The sequence below is a fragment of the Bidens hawaiensis genome, unplaced genomic scaffold (assembly GCF_021521415.1).
Source record: "Bidens hawaiensis isolate Kalapana, Puna unplaced genomic scaffold, B.hawaiensis_p1.1 tig00007072_1, whole genome shotgun sequence".
Classification (NCBI taxonomy): domain Eukaryota; kingdom Viridiplantae; phylum Streptophyta; class Magnoliopsida; order Asterales; family Asteraceae; genus Bidens; species Bidens hawaiensis.
This window is the reverse complement of record NW_027491487.1, coordinates 926,941-952,256: the sequence shown is the minus strand read 5'-3', so window position 1 is coordinate 952,256 and position 25,316 is coordinate 926,941. Positions and strand designations below refer to the sequence as shown.

Below are 25,316 nucleotides of genomic sequence, written 5' to 3'. Positions count from 1 at the left end.
ATCATCCGGCACAGCTCCTGGTGTGCTTGCAAATTGATTCAGGATCGGGGGTGGGACATAGTTATATCCCACGCCTTTTTCCTTTTTGCCTCGGAACTCGGGAATGATGTATTCTAATAAATAAGATGAATTTGAGTAACTTTTTAATTTGAAATTCAATGATTCAAAATCAGCTTTCAAGTTTTCCAATTCTTTTTTCAAAACATTATTCTTATTTATGTGAAAATTGATAGAATCTTGTTGATTCAGAACACATATTTCAAGTTCCTTGTTCTGACGCTTAAGGCTATCAATCTTTTCTTTAAAAGCAGACTCTTTCTGCTTCCAAGCCTTATTCTGTGCAAGCGCGTCAGTCAGTTCCATTAAAGATCTTGAGGCTGCTTGTTTGTAAGCCTCGAGATCTTCAATTCTCTCTTTTAGAGATTGAATTTCTTGTTCATACAATTCACATTTTAAACATTTAACATTTTCTGGTTTGGGAGTTGATGGGTTAGAACTTACCTTGGCATTTGATGTCTCTGCCATGAATGCAAAGCAAAGATTCCCAGCTTTTTCCAGAAACGATGCAGAAGTTGCTTTAGACTCTACTTCGTTGACTTCTTCAACTTTAGCAGCCTCTGCGGGAATTGTCGAACATGGAGATATTTGAGGAACATTTGACTCTTTATCGTGATCCTCCTTAATCTCCAAAGATACCACTTCAACCTCAGGTTCTTCTTCATGGACTTCAGCAGCTGGTTCATCGACAATATATTCTTCATTGGTCAAGGAAACAACAGACTCGGTTTCAGAGTTTCCATCTACTATTGTGACATCAGCCATGTTGATGCTGAAGTTCCATGTCTCGCCTTCATCCCCTTGAACTGCAAGAGCAGTTTCATTGTTGATGTTGACGTTGTTTGCTGCGGTTTGATTTTGAGGTACCAGTTGTCTCTCAAGGTTGACAGTTGCAGCAGCTTCAGCAGGAGTGGATGATGATGAAGTGGTTCGGAAGGGATATTGGTGACCTTCCCTTCTTGGCTTCGAACACTCCTTGGCAAAGTGACCAAGTTCGCCACAGTTGTAGCATTTTACTTTGTTTTTATCAAAGCCGAACTTGGATTTGTTGTTTATTGAGAGGGCCTGACCTGTTTTCTTCGTCCACTTTCTGGCCCTTCGGAACGCACTGCCAAGAGCCCACATAATGTCTATGCGTTCCATATCATCTTCGTCAAGCTGTTCATAGTCATCACTGTCCAGATGACTATTTCCTAGCTTACCCGCCACCATTAAACTGTAGGACTCAATTATCGTGCCTAGAGTTGCCATGTGTTCTTTGGCAACCTCCACTGTTACTGTTCCCAAGCCTTCAGTATTCAACGTTGCTTTCTCCGTTGACTTGGGTCCGGAGTTAGTACTTGAATTTCCAGAAGTTGATGATGGGACGGAAGATCTCGTTTCAGTCCCCTTTGATTGATTTGACGTTGAGGAGACAAAAGCGGTCTTCATCGGAGCATGATCAGTTGAATCTGACATAGGAGGTTTTGACATGTAGAGTGATTTGTCAGAAGTTGATCTCGGTTTTCTGGAGGAGGCTCTTAGTTCAGCCTCTTCTTGTCTGATTTCTTTAATAAAATCAGACAGGAGAATCGTCTCCAGCTGATGACTTCTTCTCATTACTGTCAGGAAGGTGTTCCAGCTGGTTGGAAGTCCTTGAGCAAGACATCTAACCTTTTCAGTCCCTGTTGTTTTGACATTATAGGACTTGAGTTCTGACATTAGATGATAGAATCTCGACAGTAACGATTCAATGTCTTCTCCCGATTCTGGACCAAACAAATCAAATTCACGCTTGAGCTCCCGTGCGTGAATTTCTCTAAGTGAGTCAGATCCTTCACATCGTTCAACCAGTGCGTTCCAAAGAGTTGACGCTGTTGTAAACTGGTTAAACTGATGGAAGAGATCGCTTGAAAGTGCTTGTGACAGTAACGAGAAGGCTTTCTTCTCAGCATCAAAGGCTATCCTTTGATCTTCAGACAGCCTAAAGTAACTCAAAGTCTCACCATCATCATTTGTCGGATGCACCCAAGTTGTCTGAACAGCTTCCCAAAGTCCAGGATTTACACCTGTTATATGAATTTGAAATCTTGTCTTCCAGGTTGTAAAATCGTTTAAAGTCATTAGCTTTGGTGGCTTGTTATAGCTTCCCGATTCAGAATCACTTTCGAGAATCGATTGAATCCTCTTGTTGGTACTCGAACTTGCAGCCATCTTTGTTTCTTTGCTTTAACGTTGAACTGTTGATCGAATGGGTTTGATTCGATCGGATGAGTGACCTATTCGATCGAATGTGTTCTGGTTCGATCGAATGTCTCTCTGAAATACAGATCTGATCTTCTGAAAGTTATTCGATCGAATGTGAATCTGGTTCGATCGAATGGGTTGAGAGGTTCGATCGAAAGAGTTTCTGGTTCAATCGAACGGGTTCTGACAGTCGAATAAGACAAAGATCGAATCGGCGGATCGAATAAAAAACTTATTCGATCGAATGGTGAATAATTCGATCGAATGAACAAATCTGGTTCGATCGAATGAACTAGGAGTAATTCTCGGCGGGAAAAACTGATTCGGTCAAAGTTCAAACTTGTTCGATCGAATAGGAAGGCTATTCGATCGAATGAGTTCCAAAAATAGACTGGTTCGATCGAAATTTCTGGAAATTCAAAAATTAGAAGATTTTGACGGATTTTCGAATTTTGAATCAAAAACACGAATTTTGAAAGATCAAGAGGCAAATTAAGATCGAAATATGACTTTTAACACAAAAACAACTTAAGACCAACCAAAAAACGGATCAAAACCACCAAAAATACGAAGAACACGAAGAACGCGAAGAACGTTCTTGACGAAACTCGAACTTTTAACACACAATTCTAAGATCAAAACACCAAAATATGACAATTTTAACAGTTTTTGACAAGAACACGACGAACACCAAGATCAAAAACACCAAAAATTCGGAATTTTCCGGCAAAAATTACGATTTTCGCGAGAAAAACACGAATTTCACCACGAATCTAACGTGAATCAAGAACCAAAGGCTCTGATACCACTTTGTCGGACCGGTGCGGGACACGGTTTCCCAACGATTCACGGGGCAACGTGTTAGAGTGCGGAATCCTCTAACACGGCGATTCGGTGGTGATCAACAACGCACGGTTACGATTCCTAAGACGGTTTGACACCTAGGGACGGAGGAAAAGACCGACACGACGAAGATTGGCAGAGAGGATTTTCGGCAGTAGCAGGTTCGTGACTGTGTGTAATGTGTGCTCTCTCTTGTGAAATTTCCTAAGTTTCGTTTATATATCGTATACTGATTCGATCGAATGAGTATCTCATTCGATCGAATGAGTCCTGGTTCGATCGAATCAGTCACTGATTCGATCGAATCAGTTTCTTTTGACATTTTCAGTCCGTTAACTTGGTTTCACGATCGTTATTTTCATATCGAACCATCCTGATAGAACTGGGGACATACACATGACATTTCATGTCCTAACAAGAACATTGGACTGGGGGGACTTGAAGAGGTAGGTCCCAGCAGAGCCCAGTTGGACCCGCAAGACTCACCTTGAAAAGGGACGTCTGCGTAGAAATCAACTGGATCCGCAGGACCCACCATGCTCAGAGACGTGACGTCCTTACGCGCAGTACGCAAGCTGTTCCCGCAGGAAATGTCTCCCAATGGTGAAGGACTCCGCCTGTTCCCGCAGCTTCGGATACAAGCCATCAGGGAAGGCCACCCGCGCAGCAAGGCTACACGCACAAGGCACTTAGCTCTCAATCACTCAGTGTCACCTGAAGGAATGAGCAAAGCCGGGAACAATCCCGCACAAGGGCGGGAGGGGGAATACTCCCGCCCAAATAAGCCAGTCCGTACGATACGGGAAGATCTTCTGTACTGTACCTGACGAGGTATGGGCAAAAGATCTGACTAAAGATACGACAGCTTATTGACAACAGTATGGCGAGCAGCATGCTCCTGTACTGTATGTCACTATTAGCCGCTGCCTACTCACCAACTACTGCCATACCACGTGCGTAGCCGGCAGTTGGTGGAAAAGGAATAGTACACAGCAGGCCTGGTCACTATCAGCCGCTGCCTACCCACCAACTACCAGCAGGGCACGTGCGTAGGCCACTGTTGGTGGAACAGGAATACTGTTGCAGCCGGCCACACCTCCTTGGAAACCTACCTTCGACTATAAATACCACAAATGGTATGATCATCTTATCTTAACATATTACCAACATATCTTATCATATTATACCTGATATCTGCTCTAGCAATCTCTTAATATACATTTATATTTAAAGAGCAATCTAATCTGATTCTCACGCCGGAGGGTGGTCACAAGGAGGAACCCCCCCTTCTCAGTGACAAGCTCACGGTGTCTGTTTTGCAGGTTATCAGAAGAACCATCTTCTCCGGGTCTAACCCCTCGTGGGAAACATCTATCTAACCCCCAGGTTACCCGTAATCTGCCCGGGGTCCGGTTAGTGTTTCTTCAATCGAGCTACTTTAATACTTTTGAGGTTGGTTGATTATTGTTATATAATAAATTTTTCTTATCAGATTGGCTCTTACTAAAACGAGGATAATTAAACTAATTTCATATAATAAAAAAAAGTACATAAAATACCATCATAAATCCAAAATGAAAATACAATATATTTAATTTAATGTTGTTTTCTATGAGTTTTAATTATATAAAATTTAGCCATAACACAATCTATAAAGACATTTCGGTTTGTCGGAGGGGTGAGGGGTCACTGTGTCAAGCCGCAAGCGATCAAAAATCAAACGACGTTGCCGGAGTGATGATGATATTCGTCGACATTCACTGATTCACATTCAGAAATCATAAGAGTTCGCATGGGTTGTTCATGGCTTGTACAGCTGTGCTAACCGTTCGTTTGTAATTCCATTACTCTGGCCCATTATTACTATTATTGTTTTAAAGTTCCAAGTAAAAAATCTGCTTAAATAAATTATTGGATACTTGAAAATTGGGCCTAATATTTTAAAGATGGGCTTAAAAGTTTAAAACATACAAATATTAGGCAGGCTGATCGTTTTATTTAAACAACATAAATCTTAAATATATATAAATGAAATCTTTCTATTTTCTTGCTTTATTTATAAATAGTAGTTTCTCATTCATTTGACTCGAATTCATAGGTATGAGTCTCACCAAACCCATATAATAATTATACGGATTATAATTTCTCATTATATTAAAAATTAATCTCATCAAATATTTAATATGAAAATTATATAAAATAGGGATATACTAAAAATTAATATTTGACTTTTTTTTAAGATACTATTTATAATTATGAAACAATTTTATTGTAAAACAAAATAAGCGGATCTTGGGTCTCATCAAACCCAGATAACTTTTAAACAGGTTATAACATCTCATTTATTTGTGAAACCCTTTCATCATCAAACCCTAAGTATATTATTAATTTCTTATAACAAATAAAATTAAAATACAAAAAAATATATAAATTTATTAGCAACGTAAAATGTAAAACAAACTCCGTAATCAATCGAAGTTTTATATAATTTACTATAAAACGATTACAATAAAGTGGCAGGCAAACGGGCAACAAGCTGCGCCGCAACCCCCTTTTGAACAGCAAAGCCAATCCTGCTAAAAACGAAGCTTTGAGACCTAGAAGCTGAAGAGGTTCCGTGTACGACGCGCTGAACCCTACTCAAAAATTTCACAGCCTCTGGAGCCAGAAAACCAAATGTATCAAAGGCAAAATTTCTCGATAATCAAACCCTAATTTAATTTCTCGATATGGATTTAGTTATATTAGCGATTTTTTTTTCTTTTAAGTTTAACTTAAATAAAAAGTTTCACAAAATAAGATCCAAATTATAACAAATGAACATAAATGAATAAATATAAAAATTAAGTAGATAATTCATTCAACGTTTAATTAAAAAAATGAACATAACCCAACAAAAATTAATCAAAATCTGTTCAAGTATATTATTAACATTTTACAATAAATAAAATAAATTCCAAAAAAATATATTCACAATAGTAAAAACGAAAAATTTAAATAATCAAAGGATAAAAACTAGTATAACATATATTAAGAGACAAATATAAAAACCTCTAGCTAGACACTAAAGAGGCCCAAACATTCAAAATTACAACATCAAACGCCACCAAACGAATTAAACGCGATCCAACAAAAACTCATACTAAATTATATAAACTATACCAGTGTTAAATTAAGATTATTTACTTATACTAAATTTATATTATAAAATTTATTAAATAATTTAGAAGCTGGTTTCAAATTTTCACTGGTCAAAAATTTGTAGGGACGATCAAGATTTAAGACTGTGTTTCTGAGTATCAATTATGGAGAGAAAGGAAATGAAAAGGAGAGAATGAAAAGATTGAGTGTGTTCCTTAGTTTTTTTATGGAGAGAAAGGAAAATAAATATCAAAGTTGGGTGTTCCATAGTTTCATTTAAGAGAGGAAAGGAAAGGAAAGAGGGTGTTTTAAAGAGTAAATTGAAGGGGATATGTTTCTTTCCAATTTGGAAGGAAATGGTAGTAAAGAAAGAAAAAGGTAGAGAAAGAAAGGAAATGAAAAGAAAAAAAATTCCTTTCCTTTCTTTTCTTGCGTTTAATGAACTCGGGAACACAACGTAAAGGATATATAACACTATTTTTTATACAGAGGGCGGTTTCCCACCTTTCTCTTCGGGTGGGTATGCTCCTGGATGAATGGCTAATGGGCTGTTTGGCAAGTGTTGAACCATTAAGTGCTGAACCAGTAAGATATCTGAATGGTTAAGAGAGTCTGAACCACTAAGATCTGAACAAGTTAAAGTCTGTTTGGTTGGACCACTGAATAACTGTACAAAATGACAATCTTACTCTCTGAACTACTTTATGCCGAATGAAATATATCTTTCTGTTTAAAGCTATGAATGATAAATAATTATAAAAAGAAAAGACAAAACATCATAGAAAATTCAAATTGCACATTATTACTTCAGGATTCCATGGAAACATATTAAAATCCAAATAGAAATTAATACTTTGTTTACAATTTTAAATTTATTAATTAGAAGTTAGTCGAGTAGCCATCTCGTCACGCAAAGTAGTCATATACTCAACGCCTTGTAAACCCCATTCTATGGCGTGAACGAACTCGTCATCACTTTCTTCGCCTTGTATTTCAGAAAAGACGGTGTTCTCATCGTAGTCCAAAAATAATTGATCATGGATATTGCATTTCCTTATAAAGTTATGGACAACAAAACATGAAATTACTATGTCTCTTTGTACTGGAAAAGAAAAGGGAGCCATTTAGGATTGGGATTCTAGCCTTCAAAAGACCATACATGCGCTCCATAACATTTCTGAGTTGTGTGTGAGCATGATTGGATCTTTCTTTCTTAGTTAACACACGTTGTCGTCGAAAATCAGCCAACCAGTACCTCGTATTATGGTAAGGAGTTATAAATCCACGAGTGTTAGTGTATGCAACATCGCAAAGGTAGTATTTGTCTGTAAATGTGCATCAATTTCTTTTTTCAAATACAGTTGCATATATATATATAAAGTATTTAATTATAAAAGTTGAAGAATGATTAATAACCTGGTGGGTGGGTGTGGGGGGGGGGGGGGAACCAGAATTTGGGTTAAATGCATCTTCCTTTAAAACTCGTGAATCATGTGCAATGCCCTCCCATACGGCCCATACAAACGTGAATATCATATCAAAATCACAAATTGCTAACACGTTTTGATAGCATTCACCTCTTCCTCTTCCCCTATATCGAGTTTGTTGATCAGAAGGCACGACCACATGTATAAGAGTTCCATCTAACGCACCTATTGCCCTAGGAAATATTTGTTTTAGCATTTTTATGTCGGTATGAGGTATTTGTGATTGAATTAGAAGATGTTGGAATTTTAACTTCTCTTGCGAAATTCATCATTGCAGTTAGGACCTCATGAAAACATCTATGAAACGTCTCCGTTGAGTGTTGAAACCTTCGTTTAACCACTTGAAAACATTCATTATGTCCTATAACAATAAAAAACATAGCCACCTTTTATTCCAAACTTATTGACCTACTACTTTGCAACCAATTTCTTTGCTTAAAATGGTTGCACATTAGTACATATGCATCACGTGAAGGACGCATCATCTCATAACATTGGGTAGAAGATCCATGCAACAATTATTGTGTATATGCATGACCGCTGAATGCCAAATTTAGGTCTCTTATCCTTTCAATTTTTCTTGAGGCAAACCCTATCCAATTCCAACAAAGAAAATGAACACTATAATCTCATCGTTCGAGTTCATAGGCTACCTGTCACAATAATTTCCAACATTTAAAAAAGAGTAAAGTGTAATTTTCGTCCTTGGCAAATTATGTGAATTTAGTCCAAAAAGTTTATTTTTTTGCATATGGACCCTCCACGTTTCTCAATTTTTTCCAATTACATCCAAATCACTAACTGATGCTCGGTTATTTTGTACATATTTTAGTGTGTTTATTATTTAGTTTTAATCGTTTATTCTAGAACTTTCGATACTTCATACGTGTATTATTGGATTTCAGGTCACAGGCGTTAAAGTACTCAATATGGACCTGTTGTGACACGGAATGAAGACCCGGGATGTCCAGCACGCAAAACGAGGAACATTATGGATTTTTGCTGGTAACAAGTCCCATCGCGCTACGCGATGGGCTTGGTTAAAGGCCCATAGCGTATCGCTATGGGTTTAAAAAGAATGTTGACTTTCTGGTCCATCGCGATACGCGATGGACCATTGAAGACCCCATCGCGTATCGCGATGGGGGGGTGCAGACGGGAATTTTAGGTTTATATGTTATTCTTCATAAACAATAACCCTAACTCTGTTTTGACGACCAAAAGGCGATTCCAGCAGTCCAAGAAGGCGATTTTCACCACCATAGCTTGTGTCAAGATCCTATACATGATACACATCATCCGTATCGAAGATTCAATGATGTCAAGGCTCGGCTAATCTCTTAGAATCGCACCCGGGATGTATAGTTTGTAATCTTTATAGTTTTTCTCATGTGACTAAGAATATTATTGTGTTATTATTGATGATTGATATATGATTATTGATGTTTGGTATTTCTGAGTGTTCGTTCGGTTTAGGTTTACGTTAGTCTGACCGATCTGCTACCAGTTGCTAGATAATTGATCATATGACTGTTTGGTTAGATTGAATACAATAAAACATATAATTGTCCTTAACTGAGTCATACTGGCAAGGACCGTTTGATAACCAGTGCCGTGTGTAAAGCGATTATTGATGTCTAAGGTTTTGTCTGATTAATCAGTCTTTAGTTAATCGTTTATAATTAATCTGATAGGTTGCATGAGATAAATGTAGGTTGCTTACTTGAATTCCCGGGTGTGATTTGCTTTGTTAACTGCTTAAAACTCGTTTACTTGCTTGCTGCTTAGTTCTCTAAATTCATTTCAATTGCTTGTGTGATCAACACTAAAACCTGCTACTTCATAATATTAAATATGTACACGAATTACATTGACCACATACTCCTTGTGATACGATACCCTACTTGCTCTAACTATTTAGTTTAAATTGGGTTTTTGATTGACTTGAACGACTGTCATCAAAATGGCGCCGTTGCCGGGGAGTTAGTGCGTTTAGTGTTTTTCGTGTTATTTGATTTTTGTGTTTAGTTTTAATTTTGGTCTTAATTTTTGTTTTCAATTTTTAATTTAAATTTTATTTTTCTTTATTTTACGTGGGTTGTGTTAGTTGTGCAAATAACAGGTTTTTGCGCACCCGCCATTCGGGCCGACAGTCTCCGTTAATTTACGAGCCCGAAATCGAGAGGTTAGCTTAGCAGAACCGAGTTCAGAACATAAATTCAGAGATGGAAGATCAGAACCAGAACCAGAACCAAAACGAAAATCAGAACCAGAACCAGAACCAAAATCATGACCCACTCCCATGTTTCACCCCGATAACATACCTCACCCACCAAATTTCAATAACCAAAACGAACAAAATAACCAAAACGCCCAAAATAACTCAGCTCTTGCTTCCAGAACCCGACATCGAAACCACAACCTAAACCGAAACCTAAACTTAAACTTTGACCAAGCCGACCATCAGCTCCAGATAATAACCCCAATCGCAGAGTTCGGATAAATATTGATAATGTTTAACTGAGTATTCCGACAGAAGATGAAAAAGAGGGGGAAAATAATAATGATGGGAACAGGGGTTTTGAAGTTGAGGATGAGGTAGATCGGTGGGTTAGGAGAAATCGGGCGGTTGAGCCCGAGAACGAGGTTGTGGAGCCGGAAGAAGTGGGTGATGATAATGGTGATGAAGAGGTAGAAGAGCCAGTTAATCGAAGACGGGCTGAATCAGTTAACAGAAATGGAAGGGGTCGAGATAGGGTGAATCGGGCGGAACGGCTCGAAAGAGTTCGGGGTATTCAGGTAAATCGGGGCGGTTTGGGAAACCCCGGGGGTCTTAGGAGGAATTATATGGCCCCGGTTCAGGGTGTTAACAGTCGGTTCAGACCGGCTATTTCGGATGGAGCATCCCCGTTGGTCCCACAGGAACGAGTGCCAGGACAACCGAATTTTAAGTTCCGACCGTCATACATCAACATCGTACCTCATTTTCACGGGATGGCTTCTGAAGACCCGTATTCTCATTTGACTGACTTTTCAGCTATCTGCGGGTCGATTGGGGATGGTACTTATAATCAAGATGAGGTTCTGACAATATAGTTTGGCCAGAGTAGGACATCAGGACTATCCAAATTTAAAAAGTGCAGTAGCCAAATACGGGAAAGTTTGTCGCTATAAAAGAATATTATTAAATTCGGGTGGGGTCGGAAGTTGCCAGCGTTGGTGAGAGTCACTTGGTTTGTTTCCTTTACAAAACAAAAACCGACAGGTGTCCACTTTCTAATCTAATCTTGTTAACGTCAACCCCGGAAGGAAACACCTTCTCTTCTCTCTTTCGATCCATCCCCCATTTTTCCTTCATTGACCGGAAAACTGTAAGCACCAGCTCACCGCAACGTCATCATACTACTCCTCTCCCTCTTTAGCTCAAACTTTATTTAGGCGGATCGCTGATTGATTTCTGATTCGGTATGTATCCGTTAGTAACGTACATGCTTTTCATTTAATTAATTGATTCTAATTTCGTTACTAATTTGTGAATTTGATTTGATTGGTCAACAGATATAAGTGTCTACACACTCTATTTTTAGGGCTTTTTGTTTGACTTTAATTTGATTGTTATACGATGGCCGCTCCACCTGTCAGGGCACGTGCTGATTATGATTACCTTATTAAGCTTCTTTTGATCGGCGATAGCGGTAAGTTTACCTTAATTAACCGCTTTAGTTTCATATATGAATAGTTTATGTGGTTGCAATTTGTATGCTAATGAAATTGGTTAGCTTATGATTTTAGCTATTTTGAATGTGGTATTTGTACGGATCTAGGTCGATTTGGTGCGTTTTTTTATAAGATGGTGTGTGTCTTTGGATTGTTTGATGTCTTGGATCATTGAATTGTTGTTTGTGTAATATGCTAATGCTGTGTTCATTAGTGTTTTTATTAGCTGCAAACTCAGCTTGTTGGGTCAAAAGCAGTTGCTTGATGATTGTTGATGTCGTGTTTGTGGCGGGAATTCTACTATAAACTTAGTTTTCCAATTGGTATGTTGTTATGCTTGATGTGCGTGTGTGAGATAGAGTGCGTTGTCGACAGTTTCTTGCTAGTGTTGCTGCTTTTGCAAGAGATGTAGAGACACAGGCTATAGGATGTGTTATTATAATATATATAACAACATTGTTGGTTTGGCTTGACGCAGTTGTCATGAACACGTACGCTTATGAAAGGCATTATATGGGCAATAGTTTCCATGATAAAAATGCACTTTACGTGAATTTAAAGTTCAGATTAAGTCTATAGACACTTTCATTGAACTTTTGAATTGGTTGGAACACTCCTAATATGATGTTGTGTGAAGTAATAGTTTAAAGCCCACGAATGCGTAATGTGTTCGAGAGATGTAATTGAGGGGTTTAGGAAATAACTATAATAGAGGACGGGGCATTACGTTGTTGGCCATGAAAATCACACAAAATAGTCACAAAGTTCTCTAATTATGACGATAAATTTGATAGATAACATCAATATATTGTAAGACTTTATACATTGTGGAATCTTGGACATACTAGATTAAGAAAACAATAATGTTATTCTAAATAATACACCTAAGCAATGAAGCTAATAACAACCAAATAATTGCATTGATGATAGTTACCTGAGTTGTCCATGTTAGTCCTACCAAACAAACGAATATAATTTTACCTGAAAGTATAATACATGCTTTATAAACTGTATTTTTTTTCTCTTAGTGTTTTGGTTATCTCAATAACTACAAGGGAAAAAGCTAGTTTCTTTACTCTCATACCGCAAGGGATATTTTTCAATATTGCTTGGGTTCGCATAGTGAAAATGTTATTCTTCTCTTTTTATAAAACTGGTTTGGATACCTTAGGAGAAATAAGTGTTATGAAGAAGTAATGCATAAAGGGGGCAAGTTCGTTAGGGTTTGTCATGAAAGCCGGTGGGTTATGGTCCTTATGGAGCTGTCAGTAAATGTAAGCATGATGTTTGAAGATTCTTTTTGGCTCTGATACCCCTTGGCATATCATAGGAAGCAAAGTAAATAAAATGGCAACGTATCTTTATATTTCTTTATGTTACACGCTTGGAAAATGGAAATACATAGTTACAGATTGATCATCTTAAAATCATATTAATGGCACATTTTTTGTCTTCCAGTTTTGTTCAAATCGTTTACCATCAACAAACAATAACGGTTGAGATGTTAACATTCTGTTCATCAAGGTGGTAACTTTCAACTGTTAATGATTGTTGATGGTGAAAAACAGTTGAGATCTATAATTGGTATATTTCATAATTTGTTATTTTTAGAATTTTTTTAATGTCTGTCCTTTTCTCACTTATCCTTTCCTTTTCTTGCAATTATGTATCCTGATGAAGGATTTATTTTCTTTTTATTTTTTTCATTATTTTCTTATAAAATGTAGATCAAGGACCCCACTATAATAAAGATTGTTTTTGTTGACAAGCTTCTATCTTTTTTTTACACTTACCCCAACAGGATCTATAAAGTATGTGGACACACCATTTATTTTTTATCAATATAATACCAAGCCATTTATTTATCAATATAATACCAAGTTACCAACCATCACATGTACTTGATACAAAATTACAAACAATCCTAACTACATGTGGAAAGTAAGAATGATTTCAACCTGTAGTAAATGGAGTCCATTTTTTATTATAGCAATTTGTACTAGAGTTTTGTTAATTTTGCCATAATTCCCTGATATCGTTTTTCATGCCTATTTTATACATAAATTCTATAATATGCTTCATATGAACTGTATTCTACCATCTGACTTCTGAGAACATTGGGAAAATTGTTATAGTCACTCTTATTCTTCATTTTTTGGAACAAATTTTTGTAGCTTTGATGTGACTCTGCATGATAATATAAACACCTGAGCTTAGTAATTCGCGTCACATGTGAATATTTCCATTTCTTTCCTTCATTGGCAGGTGTCGGGAAGAGTTGCCTTCTTTTGCGTTTTTCTGATGGTTCTTTCACTACTAGTTTTATCACTACCATTGGGTGAGTTAACTTCATAACTACTACACGAACAGTTGATTTATTTTTTGTAACAATTTATATACTAAGCTTGTGATACAGTATTGATTTTAAGATAAGAACCATTGAACTTGATGGCAAGCGGATCAAACTCCAAATCTGGGATACAGCTGGTCAGGAACGGTTCCGAACAATCACAACCGGTAAAGTTTCTAAATGTTCTTTTTAGTTGTTTTTTTGCTTATTTCTTATCATAATGCCATGTAATTTACACTTTTACCCTCCAAACTTCAGCTTACTACAGGGGAGCTATGGGCATTTTACTGGTGTATGATGTTACAGATGAATCATCTTTCAACAGTAAGGTTTCCTCCCCTCAACCCTAATATTACGAAAGTGCCACTTATGTATTTCATCTTGCTTTCTGATAAGACATAAGAAACTGGATTCGCAACATTGAACAACATGCTTCTGATAATGTTAACAAGATCCTGGTTGGGAACAAGGCTGATATGGATGAAAGCAAAAGGGTATTTCATATTTGTGCTTTTTTATGATGTGAATAAGATTTTTATCTGCCAAGAAAACTAAAAGATAAAAAACTTTTTATCACATTTTACTGTAGGCTGTACCAACCGCAAAGGGGCAAGCACTTGCTGATGAATATGGGATTAAGTTTTTTGAAACTGTAAGTAAACCCACATACATATTAATGTTCTAGTTACTTAAATGAGACGATTTAAAGGAAATCTTGTATGATTTATGTATGTTGGTGGCAGAGTGCAAAAACAAACCTAAACGTTGAAGAAGTTTTCTTTTCGATAGCAAAGGATATCAAGCAAAGGCTTTCAGAGACCGACACTAAGGCTGAGGTATGGTGTCATTAATAATTGTTATGTCTATATTTTGTAAAAGTTATATATATAATAGATCAGATGCCTACTTGAGCTTGAGCTTGCTTATCAAGCAAGCTTATTTTTAGGCTCGAGCTTGTTTCAACTTGGCTCGTTTACACGCCTAGTTTTATGGATTGGAGATACACATTGGGTCCACCTGACCTTTCCGCTCATATGACTTTGTTTTTAAGCTATAGTATGTAATTTCCCTCCTGGTAATGATAAAACATAACACTCTGAATCATTGCAGCCATCTACAATTAAAATTAATCAACCAGATGCAGCTGGCGGGAGCGGTGAACCTGCACAGAAATCGGCTTGCTGCGGTTCTTAAACTGATGGCGATGCATATATTTTATGTTTTGTTTGATGTTTGGATTTGTTTGTGGAATAGCTTGTAGCAGTGACAATGGAAGTAACAGTTATTGTAACTACACTATTATTGTGGAGGTCATGGTTGTGTATCTTTGTAACTACACTATTATTGTGGAGGTCATACCTCTGTTTTTATTTTATGGTTTTGCTTATAAAAGTCTATCAACTCAACTTTTGCATATAAAAGTCATTCTATTTGTTAAATTTGAACGTAAATGTGATTTTTTTTAAAAAAAAAAGAGATTTGCCACCTGTTGAACTGGTTATTTCACTTAGTGGCTTTTCTGTTTTTTTTAAAAGAAAATAATAGAGGGAAGGATAGGAACGATCAGAACATATCACACCAACAAAGTAAACTGAAAAGATGCACGACACGAAGCATAATCGAAAAGAAAGAAGAGACTTGAAATCAACACGAGGTATGCAATTGGAAAATAAATCAATAAATAAACTTGAAATCGAACCGCTAGAATGAACTTATATCGCAATTTATTGTGTTTGATATCACCGATTTGTGTTTCATTCTTATATGTGTTTTTCATTGTGAAATTACACCGTGATAAGATCCACATGTTAAGTTTTATAGTTATTGAGTTAAATGTCGTCATCCACGTATGTTTATTTGACAAAACAATATCATTCACAACTTATATTTGTTAATTATTTAGTGTTATGGCGTTCCTAGTATCCAGTTAGTATTATTAATAATGGTAGTAATATGGTTTCCTCATGCATTCTTAGTATTTCACATGTATTGAGGGAATTTTATAAGCAAAACTATAAAATATGTTGGTTTTTTTGTATTATTTGACGTTTTGCTAAATTTCAAAGTAGCACTTGTTTGGTTGTGCCATAAGCCCCATCACATAAATATAGACTATAACATGGCTTTGTTGTCTCCAAAATACGAACTTAATGTTTCATATTTCTTTTCGTTAAATTTTCTATAGATGTAATATGGAATTCTCCCTTTTAAGAAAAAAATAAGCATTACAAGTGTTAATTCTTTAAATCAGATCTAAAAAAACTCAAAAAAAGAAAAAAAATCAAACTAAATTCGAATTTCAAGTATACTTCCTAATTCAATTTTGATTTCGTTTTGTCAAATCAATTTCACAGTTATGAATCTCGAAGACGGAGTTAATCAACCTAAATAATCTAAATTCGAACAACATATCATATATAGTTATGCTTTGAACTTTAAATAAAAAGATAATTGTCGTATGTCTTATAGGATTGTAAAATGTATTTTAACACTTTTAATTACTTATACTCTTATATTTTTTTTTGTAAACTACTTTTTTTATTCATTTTATATGTATTATAATATAATATAGTGTAAGTTTGTACACAAATACACCTACATTATATTATAATACAGTTTTTTTTTTCGAACTGTATATTATGATACAGCTTGACTCTCATGGAATTATTTAAATCCAAATTTCCAAATAAAAAATAAAATATACTTAAAGATAGTGAGTGGTACACATTGATTCTCATGATTTTCAATTTCAAACTGTTTTCTTAAAAACATTACCCTTGTTATGAAACATCTTATTACCACCTTTAACTCCATTTTATTAGGTGTATACTACCATTAATGATTACCTTGACCAAGATGTTTATTACAATTGATGATTACATTGACCATGCATTTACTACAATTTATAAGTTTCATCTTGTTGTCCCTATATAATGTAAACATGTCAATGATCAATATATAAAAATTCTCTCTACAACCTCTTGTTTCTTATCATGTTATCAACACCCTAGCTCTTTATAATTACATTTGGATTTCTACTTCCAATCTTGATTCAGCAGCGATCTAGAACAAATATGTTGAGAACTTCCAATAAAGTTATTGGTGATGAATGTATGGTAGATAGTGGTACAACCAACACCATCCTCAAACAGAAGAAATTTTTCTTTGAGTTATCTCCTGAAGAAATATTTTGTTGGCACAATTTCAGGTGTGAGTAACCTTATTGAAGGCTCCAGAAGAGCTTGCATAATGTTACCTATGGGTAATAGATTAATCATCAATAATGCATTATACTCTAGTAAATCTAAACGTCATTTGATTAGTTTTAAATATATTTGAGAAAACGGTTACCACCTTGAAACAATATCCGAAAATAATACCGAATACCAGCAAATTACCTCAAATAAAAACGGTCATAAAACTGTCATAGAAAATTGAAAGCTCTGTCTTTTGGATTATATTGTACTGATTAATATTAATTCTATTGAATCATACATGGTGAGTAACTAGAAGTTACAAGACAAACATACGTTCATCATATGGCATGATCGACTAGGTCACCCTGGTAGTATAATGATGGGGCGAATAATTAAAAGTGCAAACACACACCCTTTAGAAATTTAAAGATATCGCTGTCACAAGATTTATCATGTGCAACATGCTCTCTTGGAAAACTCATTACTGGGCCATCAAAAACAAAAATAATAGAACAAAACCCCTCATTTTTGAAAAGAATCCAAGAGAATATACGTGGGCCTATACATCCTTGAGAAACCAGTACGAGATTGATTTTAGTTTATACTTATGTATTTGGTTCATGATATATTGCAGGTGATAGATCAATACGTTATGATGTGAATTACTATAACAAACCACAAAATAAAAGTAAAGAAATAAAATGAAGAAAATTCCATCCCACATTGGTGGAGGAAAGAAAAGGAGAGACTTCCACCATGGTATAAATATGAGTGTAAATTCTTGTCCCACAACGCTAGATTATAAAACTAGTGAGTTCTTTATACGAAAGAAAACTCATATGTTAATATTCTTATAAGACAAATCACACCCAGTGGTCCTAGCATAGGGTGCGATGCACCCGAACGCGCACGGGCTCGGGCAAAGTGTGATGGGCGCAATGTGGTGCTTTGATGGCGCACTTTGCACTTCGCACACTCACATCGCCGCGAGCCGCTTAAGGGCCGCCTTAGTATTTTTGTGGAAAATTAAGATTTTTAATAATCCACCCATCGCGATACGCGATGGCCATAAACAAATGGCTCCAAAAATTCCTATAAACAGGGAGGAAACGGGACACATTCTTCTTCATCCAAAACTTCTTTTTCTCTTTGAATTTTCTTAAGAAAGGTGGTATAATACCCGAGTGTCGTAGCGATATCCTATCGGATCGAAAAGAAACTTATATACGCGAATCCAAAAGCTCTGCCTATTAAGGTAAGACATTGTGCCATCATGTATAGTTTCTAATCTCGTGATTATCGTTATGATTGTTGGTTTTATACCAATCTAGATATATTACATTGTGTTTATCCTAGGTGCTTAATACCCAGAGGTGTTCTTTAATTGTAAACTTGCAAGGTGAGACGTTCGAGTTTTTGTACCACTCACATTTACGTGAGACAACTGTTTTTCCGACAATGTCATGATAATTTCAAAGCCTATAAAACTCATGGCAGATGGTCTATATATTTTCAAATCTATTTTTAAAGTATCATAAATACATTACAGTGATTAAGTCTTTGTAGACTTACGGGATGGTTACTACTGGTATTGTGGGGTTTTGTATACAAGGCTTGCTTACTGGGATATTACACGTTACTTATTGGACAAGTGTTAGCCAATAAGTAATATGACCACATTCATAGATACGGTCGAGTGACAAGTACCTTTCGGTAATTTATAAGCAGACAGATGTAAAAACATCTTAATGCTGTAAATGTAAAATGTGTCATTTACAAATGAATGTACTCATCAATATTTCTTGCTGATCAAATATTTTAAACATGTTTCAGGTGACTTGTTAGAGACAAAGGAATGATGCCTGCGGGCTTGCAGATTAAATAAGCGGCTTGTCACAAGAATAAAGAAACGTGTTTTGTAAATTAGGGTTTATCCCTATAAAGTTTATGTTTGTATCAAAATTGATTAAATTTTCCAGTTTATAATAATAATCATGGTGTTTTTATAACTTTGATCATTTTTCCTAACTACGGTTCTGATAAAATATTCCGCTGCAAAATAATTTAATAAACACCGATACCACCAATCAATGTTCACGGCTTCCCTCCCAAGGTATAGGGGTCGGGGGCTGTGACAACTGAAGTGGTATTAGAGCCACTGGTTTAAGCAATATGACTATTTTAATAATACCTAATCTTAAAATTAAGACTTAGGAAATACATACATTAACCTATATGTTAACCATACAGATAAGATTCTAACCATACGTGAAAATAAATACTGTTTTCTTTTGGAGTTCATTTTTTATTGTTTTTGCTTAACAACATGAGTGAGCTCGTAGAAGCATTTGGAAACATATCCGTTAACATTACGGATATGAAACAAGGAGAATCCAGTGAACAACACCCAGAACCCATGATTTTTCAAGCACAACCCATGGAACAACCTGTAGAGAAACCAAAGCCCAAAAGAAGGAGAAGGCTCAAAGACTAGCAAAGAGGGCTGAGAAAATGTGAGAAAGGAAGAACCATAGCCACACAACCACCACCACAACTTGAACCACAACCAATTCAGCCACAACCAACTCAGCCACAACCAACTCAGCCACAACCAATTCAACCACAACCTCCTTCAACAATACCAATGCAGGAGCGACTAGGCAGATGCCTAGATGAGTGTGAAATTTTTCAGCCAATATTCAATGATATAGGTGCAGCAAGGTCCAACAACCTTAACATGTCATCCCAAAACCCGAATAGTACACTCCTCCTTGATGACGTTATCAACCAAGCCCAGTTAGAAGAATGATGGACGAATGACTGGCAGTATCAAACAATGACAAACCCATATGCACCATTCCAGGCTGAAACCTCAAACTACCCCAATATGACACTGGAAATGACGACACAGCTCCGTCACTACGGGAAAGAATTGATAGATACCGGGAATAGACTGAGAAATATGGGGGAGAACCTAACCTGGAAATACTATGACCGAGAACCATATATATAAACCATATATATAATATTTATATGTTAATTATCGTAATTTCTTTGGTGTAAAAAAAGTGCGTATGTAAGAAAAGTGTGTAATGACACATACATATAAGTGTGTAATGACACATACATATAAGTGTAAATTATAGTGATGAATATATATATATATATATATATATAAAGAGTAAATGTCGCAAAGATCGACGATTTTGACATATTATGTGCCTATGTGTTATTTATGTTTATTAATATCTTGCTTACCTAATTATTTAACGATATTAATAATTTCTTTCTTGTATGTAATTCAGATGTCGAACGAGCACAATCACGAAAACGAGCACAATCACGAAAATGAACACAATCACGTAAACGAGCACAATCACAGAAATGAGCATAATCATGAAATTCATAATCAAGAAAATCGTCTGAATATAAATGCTATTGAAAATATGATAGCTCAGAAAATCACTGAAGCAATTCCTTTAATCGCTGATGCTATTAAGAAACCCGTTTTTGTAATTAGGCATAAGACCGAGAGTAATAAACGAAAGTCTAACACTGAGGCTAGTCATAATGTGAATGGAGGAAATAGCAACCCATTACCCAAAAAGTCAAAAGTTCACGGTTGTACTTACAATCTTAGCCTGTAAACCAACCGAATTATCTGGAAATGAAGGACCTATATCAGCACTACGCTGGTTAGAAAATACAGAAGCCATCATAAGAATTAGTAAATGTGCTGAAGAAGATAAAATAATATATGATTCTAACCTCTTCATTAATGAAGCAATGGAATGGTGGAACACAGTCCTCCAGTCAAAGGGAAGTCACATAGTCTATATTATGACATGAGAAGATTTAAAGAAATAGTAGAAAGGAAATTTTGTCTTCCTCATGAAAGAGAAAAGATTGCTACTATGTTCTTAAACCACAAGATGGAAGGTGTGAAGTGTCGTGAGTATACGACAAAATTCTTCAAATATGCGAGAATGGTACCGGCTTTGGCTTCGCTAGAATCAGTACTAATTTCTCGTTATATTTGGGGATTAGTAAGTGAAATCTGCGATCTGGTAAAGTCAGCTAGACCTCAGACTATTGAAGAACAGTTGAGCTAGCTAATACCATGACATACGGATTAATCCGAACTCAGGAAGAAAATAAAAAGAAAGATCTAGCCCAGAAGTTTATCCAAGAATTTCGGAAGAAAGGAACAGGGCAATCTTACGCTCATCCTTTCTGTAAAATTTACAGAAAGAGGCATTCAGGGAGATGTGCCTTTAAGAAAACTAAGTATTGCAATTATTGCAAAATGGCTGGGCATACAGATGAAGAATGTAGGAGAAAAGGAAGCCGTGTTTGCTAAACTGTGGAGAACCTGGCCACATCCGTCCAGAATGTCCAAAGCTGATAAAAGTGCCTGACAACAAAGCAAATAACACATATGGACCTAAGAAGAATGCATGAGCTTTTCAGCTTAATGCATAAGAAGCAGCAATGATTCCAGATGTCATTGCGGGTACGATCCTTATCAATAATGTTTACGCTAAAGTATTGTTTGATTCCGGAGCAAATCAAAGTTTTATAAACATGGAGTTTTGCTAAGCCCTAAATCAACCATTAACCAAACTTAATCAAGTCTGCACGGTAGAAATGGCCGATGGAAATTCCATTCATATTCATGAAGTACTTCAAGAAGAAAACATCAACTTACTAGGCCATAAGTTTAGAGCAAATTTATTCCCAATGAATCTGGCTGGATTCGATGTCATATCAGGAATGGACTGGTTAGCAGCCAATCATGCTCGAATCCTATGTAATACAAATTCTATTGAAATCCGTACGCCAATGGGAAAAATCATTACCATTCAAGGAGATAAAATGCTCAAGCCTAGAAAGTTCATATCAGTAATGAAGGTGGCAAGCTATCTAAGGAAACAAGGCATAACATATATGATTTATGTAATCATTAGCGCCAAAGAAAAAGAGCTAAAAGAAATTCCGGTAGTATCAGAATAATCTGATGTCTTTCCAGAAGATTTACCTGGACAAACGCCTGATTGTGAAATTGAATTTAGAATCCATATAATACCGGGAATAGTGCCAGTTTCTAAAGCACCATATAGATTAGCGCCAATAGAGATGTTAGAATTAAAGAAGCAATTAGATGAATTGCTAGAAAAAGTTTTTATACGACCTAGCTCATCACCATGGGGAGCACCAGTGTTGTTTGTCAAAAAGAAAGATGGGTCGACGTGTATGTGAATCGATTATAGAGAATTGAATAAAGTCACAATTAAGAATCGGTATCCCTTACCGAGAATTGATGATTTATTCGATCAACTTCAAGGAGCTCGATATTTTTCTAAAATCGATTTACGCTCAGGATACCATCAATTAAAAGTGCAAGAAGAAGATATTCCTAAAACATCTTTTAGAACAAGATATGGTCATTATGAGTTTACAATCACGCCGTTTGGTTTAACCAATGCACCAGCTGCATTCATGGATATGATGAATGGAATATGTAAACCATATTTGGATAAATTTGTAATCATTTTTATAGACGATATACTTATTTATTCCAAAGCCAGTGAAGATCATGTCAAACATCTTCATACACTTTTGACACTATTGAGAAAAGAGAAGCTTTACGCTAAATTCTCAAAGTGTGAATTTTGGTTACAAGAAGTACAGTTTCTAGGAAACTTGATTAACCATGAAGGTATTCACGTGGATCCTGCTAAAATAGAAGCTATTACTAATTGGGAAATCCTAAAACTCATACAGAAATTCAAAGTTTCTTAGGATTAGCGGGATATTATAGACGCTTCATTCAAAATTTTTTCCCGAGTAGCAGTTCTATTAACCAAGTTAACGTGTAAGAATGTCAAGTTTGAATAGGGACCTAAGCAAGAAGAAGCTTTTGTAACTTTGAAGCAAAAGTTAACAAATGCCCTAATACTTGCACTACCAGAAGGATATGAAGATTTCATAGTTTGTTGTGATGCTTCTAAATCAGGACTGGGATGTGTACTAATGCAACGTGAAAAAGTTATTGCTTACGCATCTAGGCAACTAAAGAAGCATGAAGAGAATAACACAACACATGACTTAGAATTGAGAGAAATAATTTTTGCCCTAAAGATCTGGAGACATTATCTATATGGTAGTAAGTTTACTATATTCACAGATCATAAAAGTTTAAAATATATTTTTGGACAAAGGGAGCTTAACATGAGACAAAGACGCTCGATGGAAATTCTTAGCGACTATGATTGTGAAATCCAATATCGTGAAGGTAAGGCTAATATAGTAGCCGATGCATTAAGCAGAAAAGAGCATGAGAAACCTAAAAGAGTGTGAGCTTTAAGTTTAGAACTTCAAATCAATTTAATTGATGAAGTAAAGAATGCTCAGAAACAAGCAATAAAAGAAAATAATATTGCTGATGAGAAAAGAAATGTTACAATTGATCTACTTGTCAAAGGAAATGATGAAATTCTCCGAATGGGGAACAAGATCTGGATACCAAATATAGAAGGATTGCAAGAAAAGATTCTCGAAGAATCCCATAATTCCAAATACACAATGCATCCTGGAAGAGATAAAATGTATAAAGACTTGAAGAAAATCTATTGGTGGATAGGAATGAAAAAGGACATAACTAGTTATGTTTCAAAATGCTTAAATTTTTTACAAGTTAAAGTAGAACATCAAAAGCCATCATGATTACTTCAACAATTAGAAATGCCAGAACGGAAATGAGAATTTCTAACAATGGATCTTGTTACCAAATTACCTACCACAAGAAGAGGTAATGACACAATCTGGGTGATCGTGGATAGATTAACAATCAGCTCATTTTATACCAATGAAGGAAACTTTCAAAATGGAACAATTAGCTAAGCTGTATGTAGACAAAGTGTCTCATTACATGGAGTTCCATTATCCATTGTATCGGATCGGGATAGCCGTTTTAATTCTCATTTTTGGAAAAGTTTCCAAGTAGCTATGGGAACAAAATTAAACTTGAGCACAACATACCATCCACAGACTGATGGTTAAAGTGAAAGGACCATACAAACATTGGAAGACATGCTAAGAGCATGTGTAATAGATTTTGGTGGAAATTGGGATGGCCATTTACCACTAATAGAATTTTCCTATAATAACAGTTATTAAACAAGTATTAATGCTGCCCCATTTGAAGCCCTTTATGGACGAAGGTGCAGAAATCCAGTATGTTGGGCAGAAATAGGAGGAAAACAATTATCAGGTCCTGAAATCATACAAGAAAGTACTGATAAGATAAATCAAGTTAAGGAGAGATTAAAGACCGCACGAGATTGTCACAAAAGTTATGATGATCATCGACGCAAACCATTGGAATTTCAAGTTGGAGACAGGGTGCTACTGAAAGTATCTCCATGGAATGGAGTAATCCGATTCGGTAAGAGAGGAAAGTTAAGTCCACGATTTGTTGGACCATTGCAAATTATCAAACGAATTGGACTAGTATCCTATTAGCTAGAATTACCAGAGGAAATGTTAGGTATACATGATGTATTTCATGTAAGAAACTTAAGGAAATACTTAGCTGATAAAACACTAGAAGTACCCCTTCAAGATATAAAGGTAAATGAAAAGTTGAAATTCGTTGAGAAATCGTTACAAATTGAAGATAGAAAGGTCAAGAATCTCAAGCATAAAAGAATAGTTCTGGTCAAAGTGAAGTGGGATTCAAAACGTGGGCCAGAATATACTTGGGAATTGGAATCAGAAATGAAACGGAAGTACCCACATTTAATCCAAGTAAATCTTGAGGACGAGATTCAAATTAAGGAGGAGAGACTATAATAAACCACAAAATAAAAGTAAAGAAATAAAATGAAGAAAATTCCATCCCACATTGGTGGAGGAAAGAAAAGGAGAGGCTTCCACCATGGTATAAATAGGAGTGTAAGTTCTTGTCCCACATCGCTAGATTATAAAACTAGTGAGTTCTTTACAAGAAAGAAAACTCATATGTTAATATTATTATAAGACAAATCACACCCAGTGGTCCTAGCGGAGGGTGCTAAGCACCCAAACGCGCATGCGCACGGGCACGGGCTCGGGCTCTGGTGAAGTGCGATGGGCGCAATGTGGCGCTTTGATGGCACACTTTGCACGCTCGCATCGCCGCGAGCCGCTTAAGGGCCGCCTTAGTATTATTGTGGAAAATTAACATTTTTAATAATCCACCCATCGTGATATGCGACGGGTTTAGATTAGCCTCATCGCGTTACGCGATGACGTGTA

At 36.1% G+C, this 25,316-nt stretch overlaps 1 protein-coding gene across 1 annotated transcript; it reads left to right on the top strand.

Annotated features, from left to right (window-relative positions):
- Positions 1-11,297: 11,297 nt before the first annotated feature.
- Positions 11,298-15,148, top strand: LOC143634510 (ras-related protein RABE1c-like). Its single transcript, XM_077102566.1, has 8 exons — positions 11,298-11,449; positions 13,737-13,809; positions 13,888-13,988; positions 14,080-14,145; positions 14,218-14,315; positions 14,411-14,473; positions 14,565-14,657; positions 14,932-15,148. Exons 1-8 carry the CDS (start codon positions 11,377-11,379, stop codon positions 15,013-15,015), a joined length of 651 nt encoding a protein of 216 aa, XP_076958681.1. The 5' UTR covers positions 11,298-11,376; the 3' UTR covers positions 15,016-15,148.
- Positions 15,149-25,316: the final 10,168 nt, after the last annotated feature.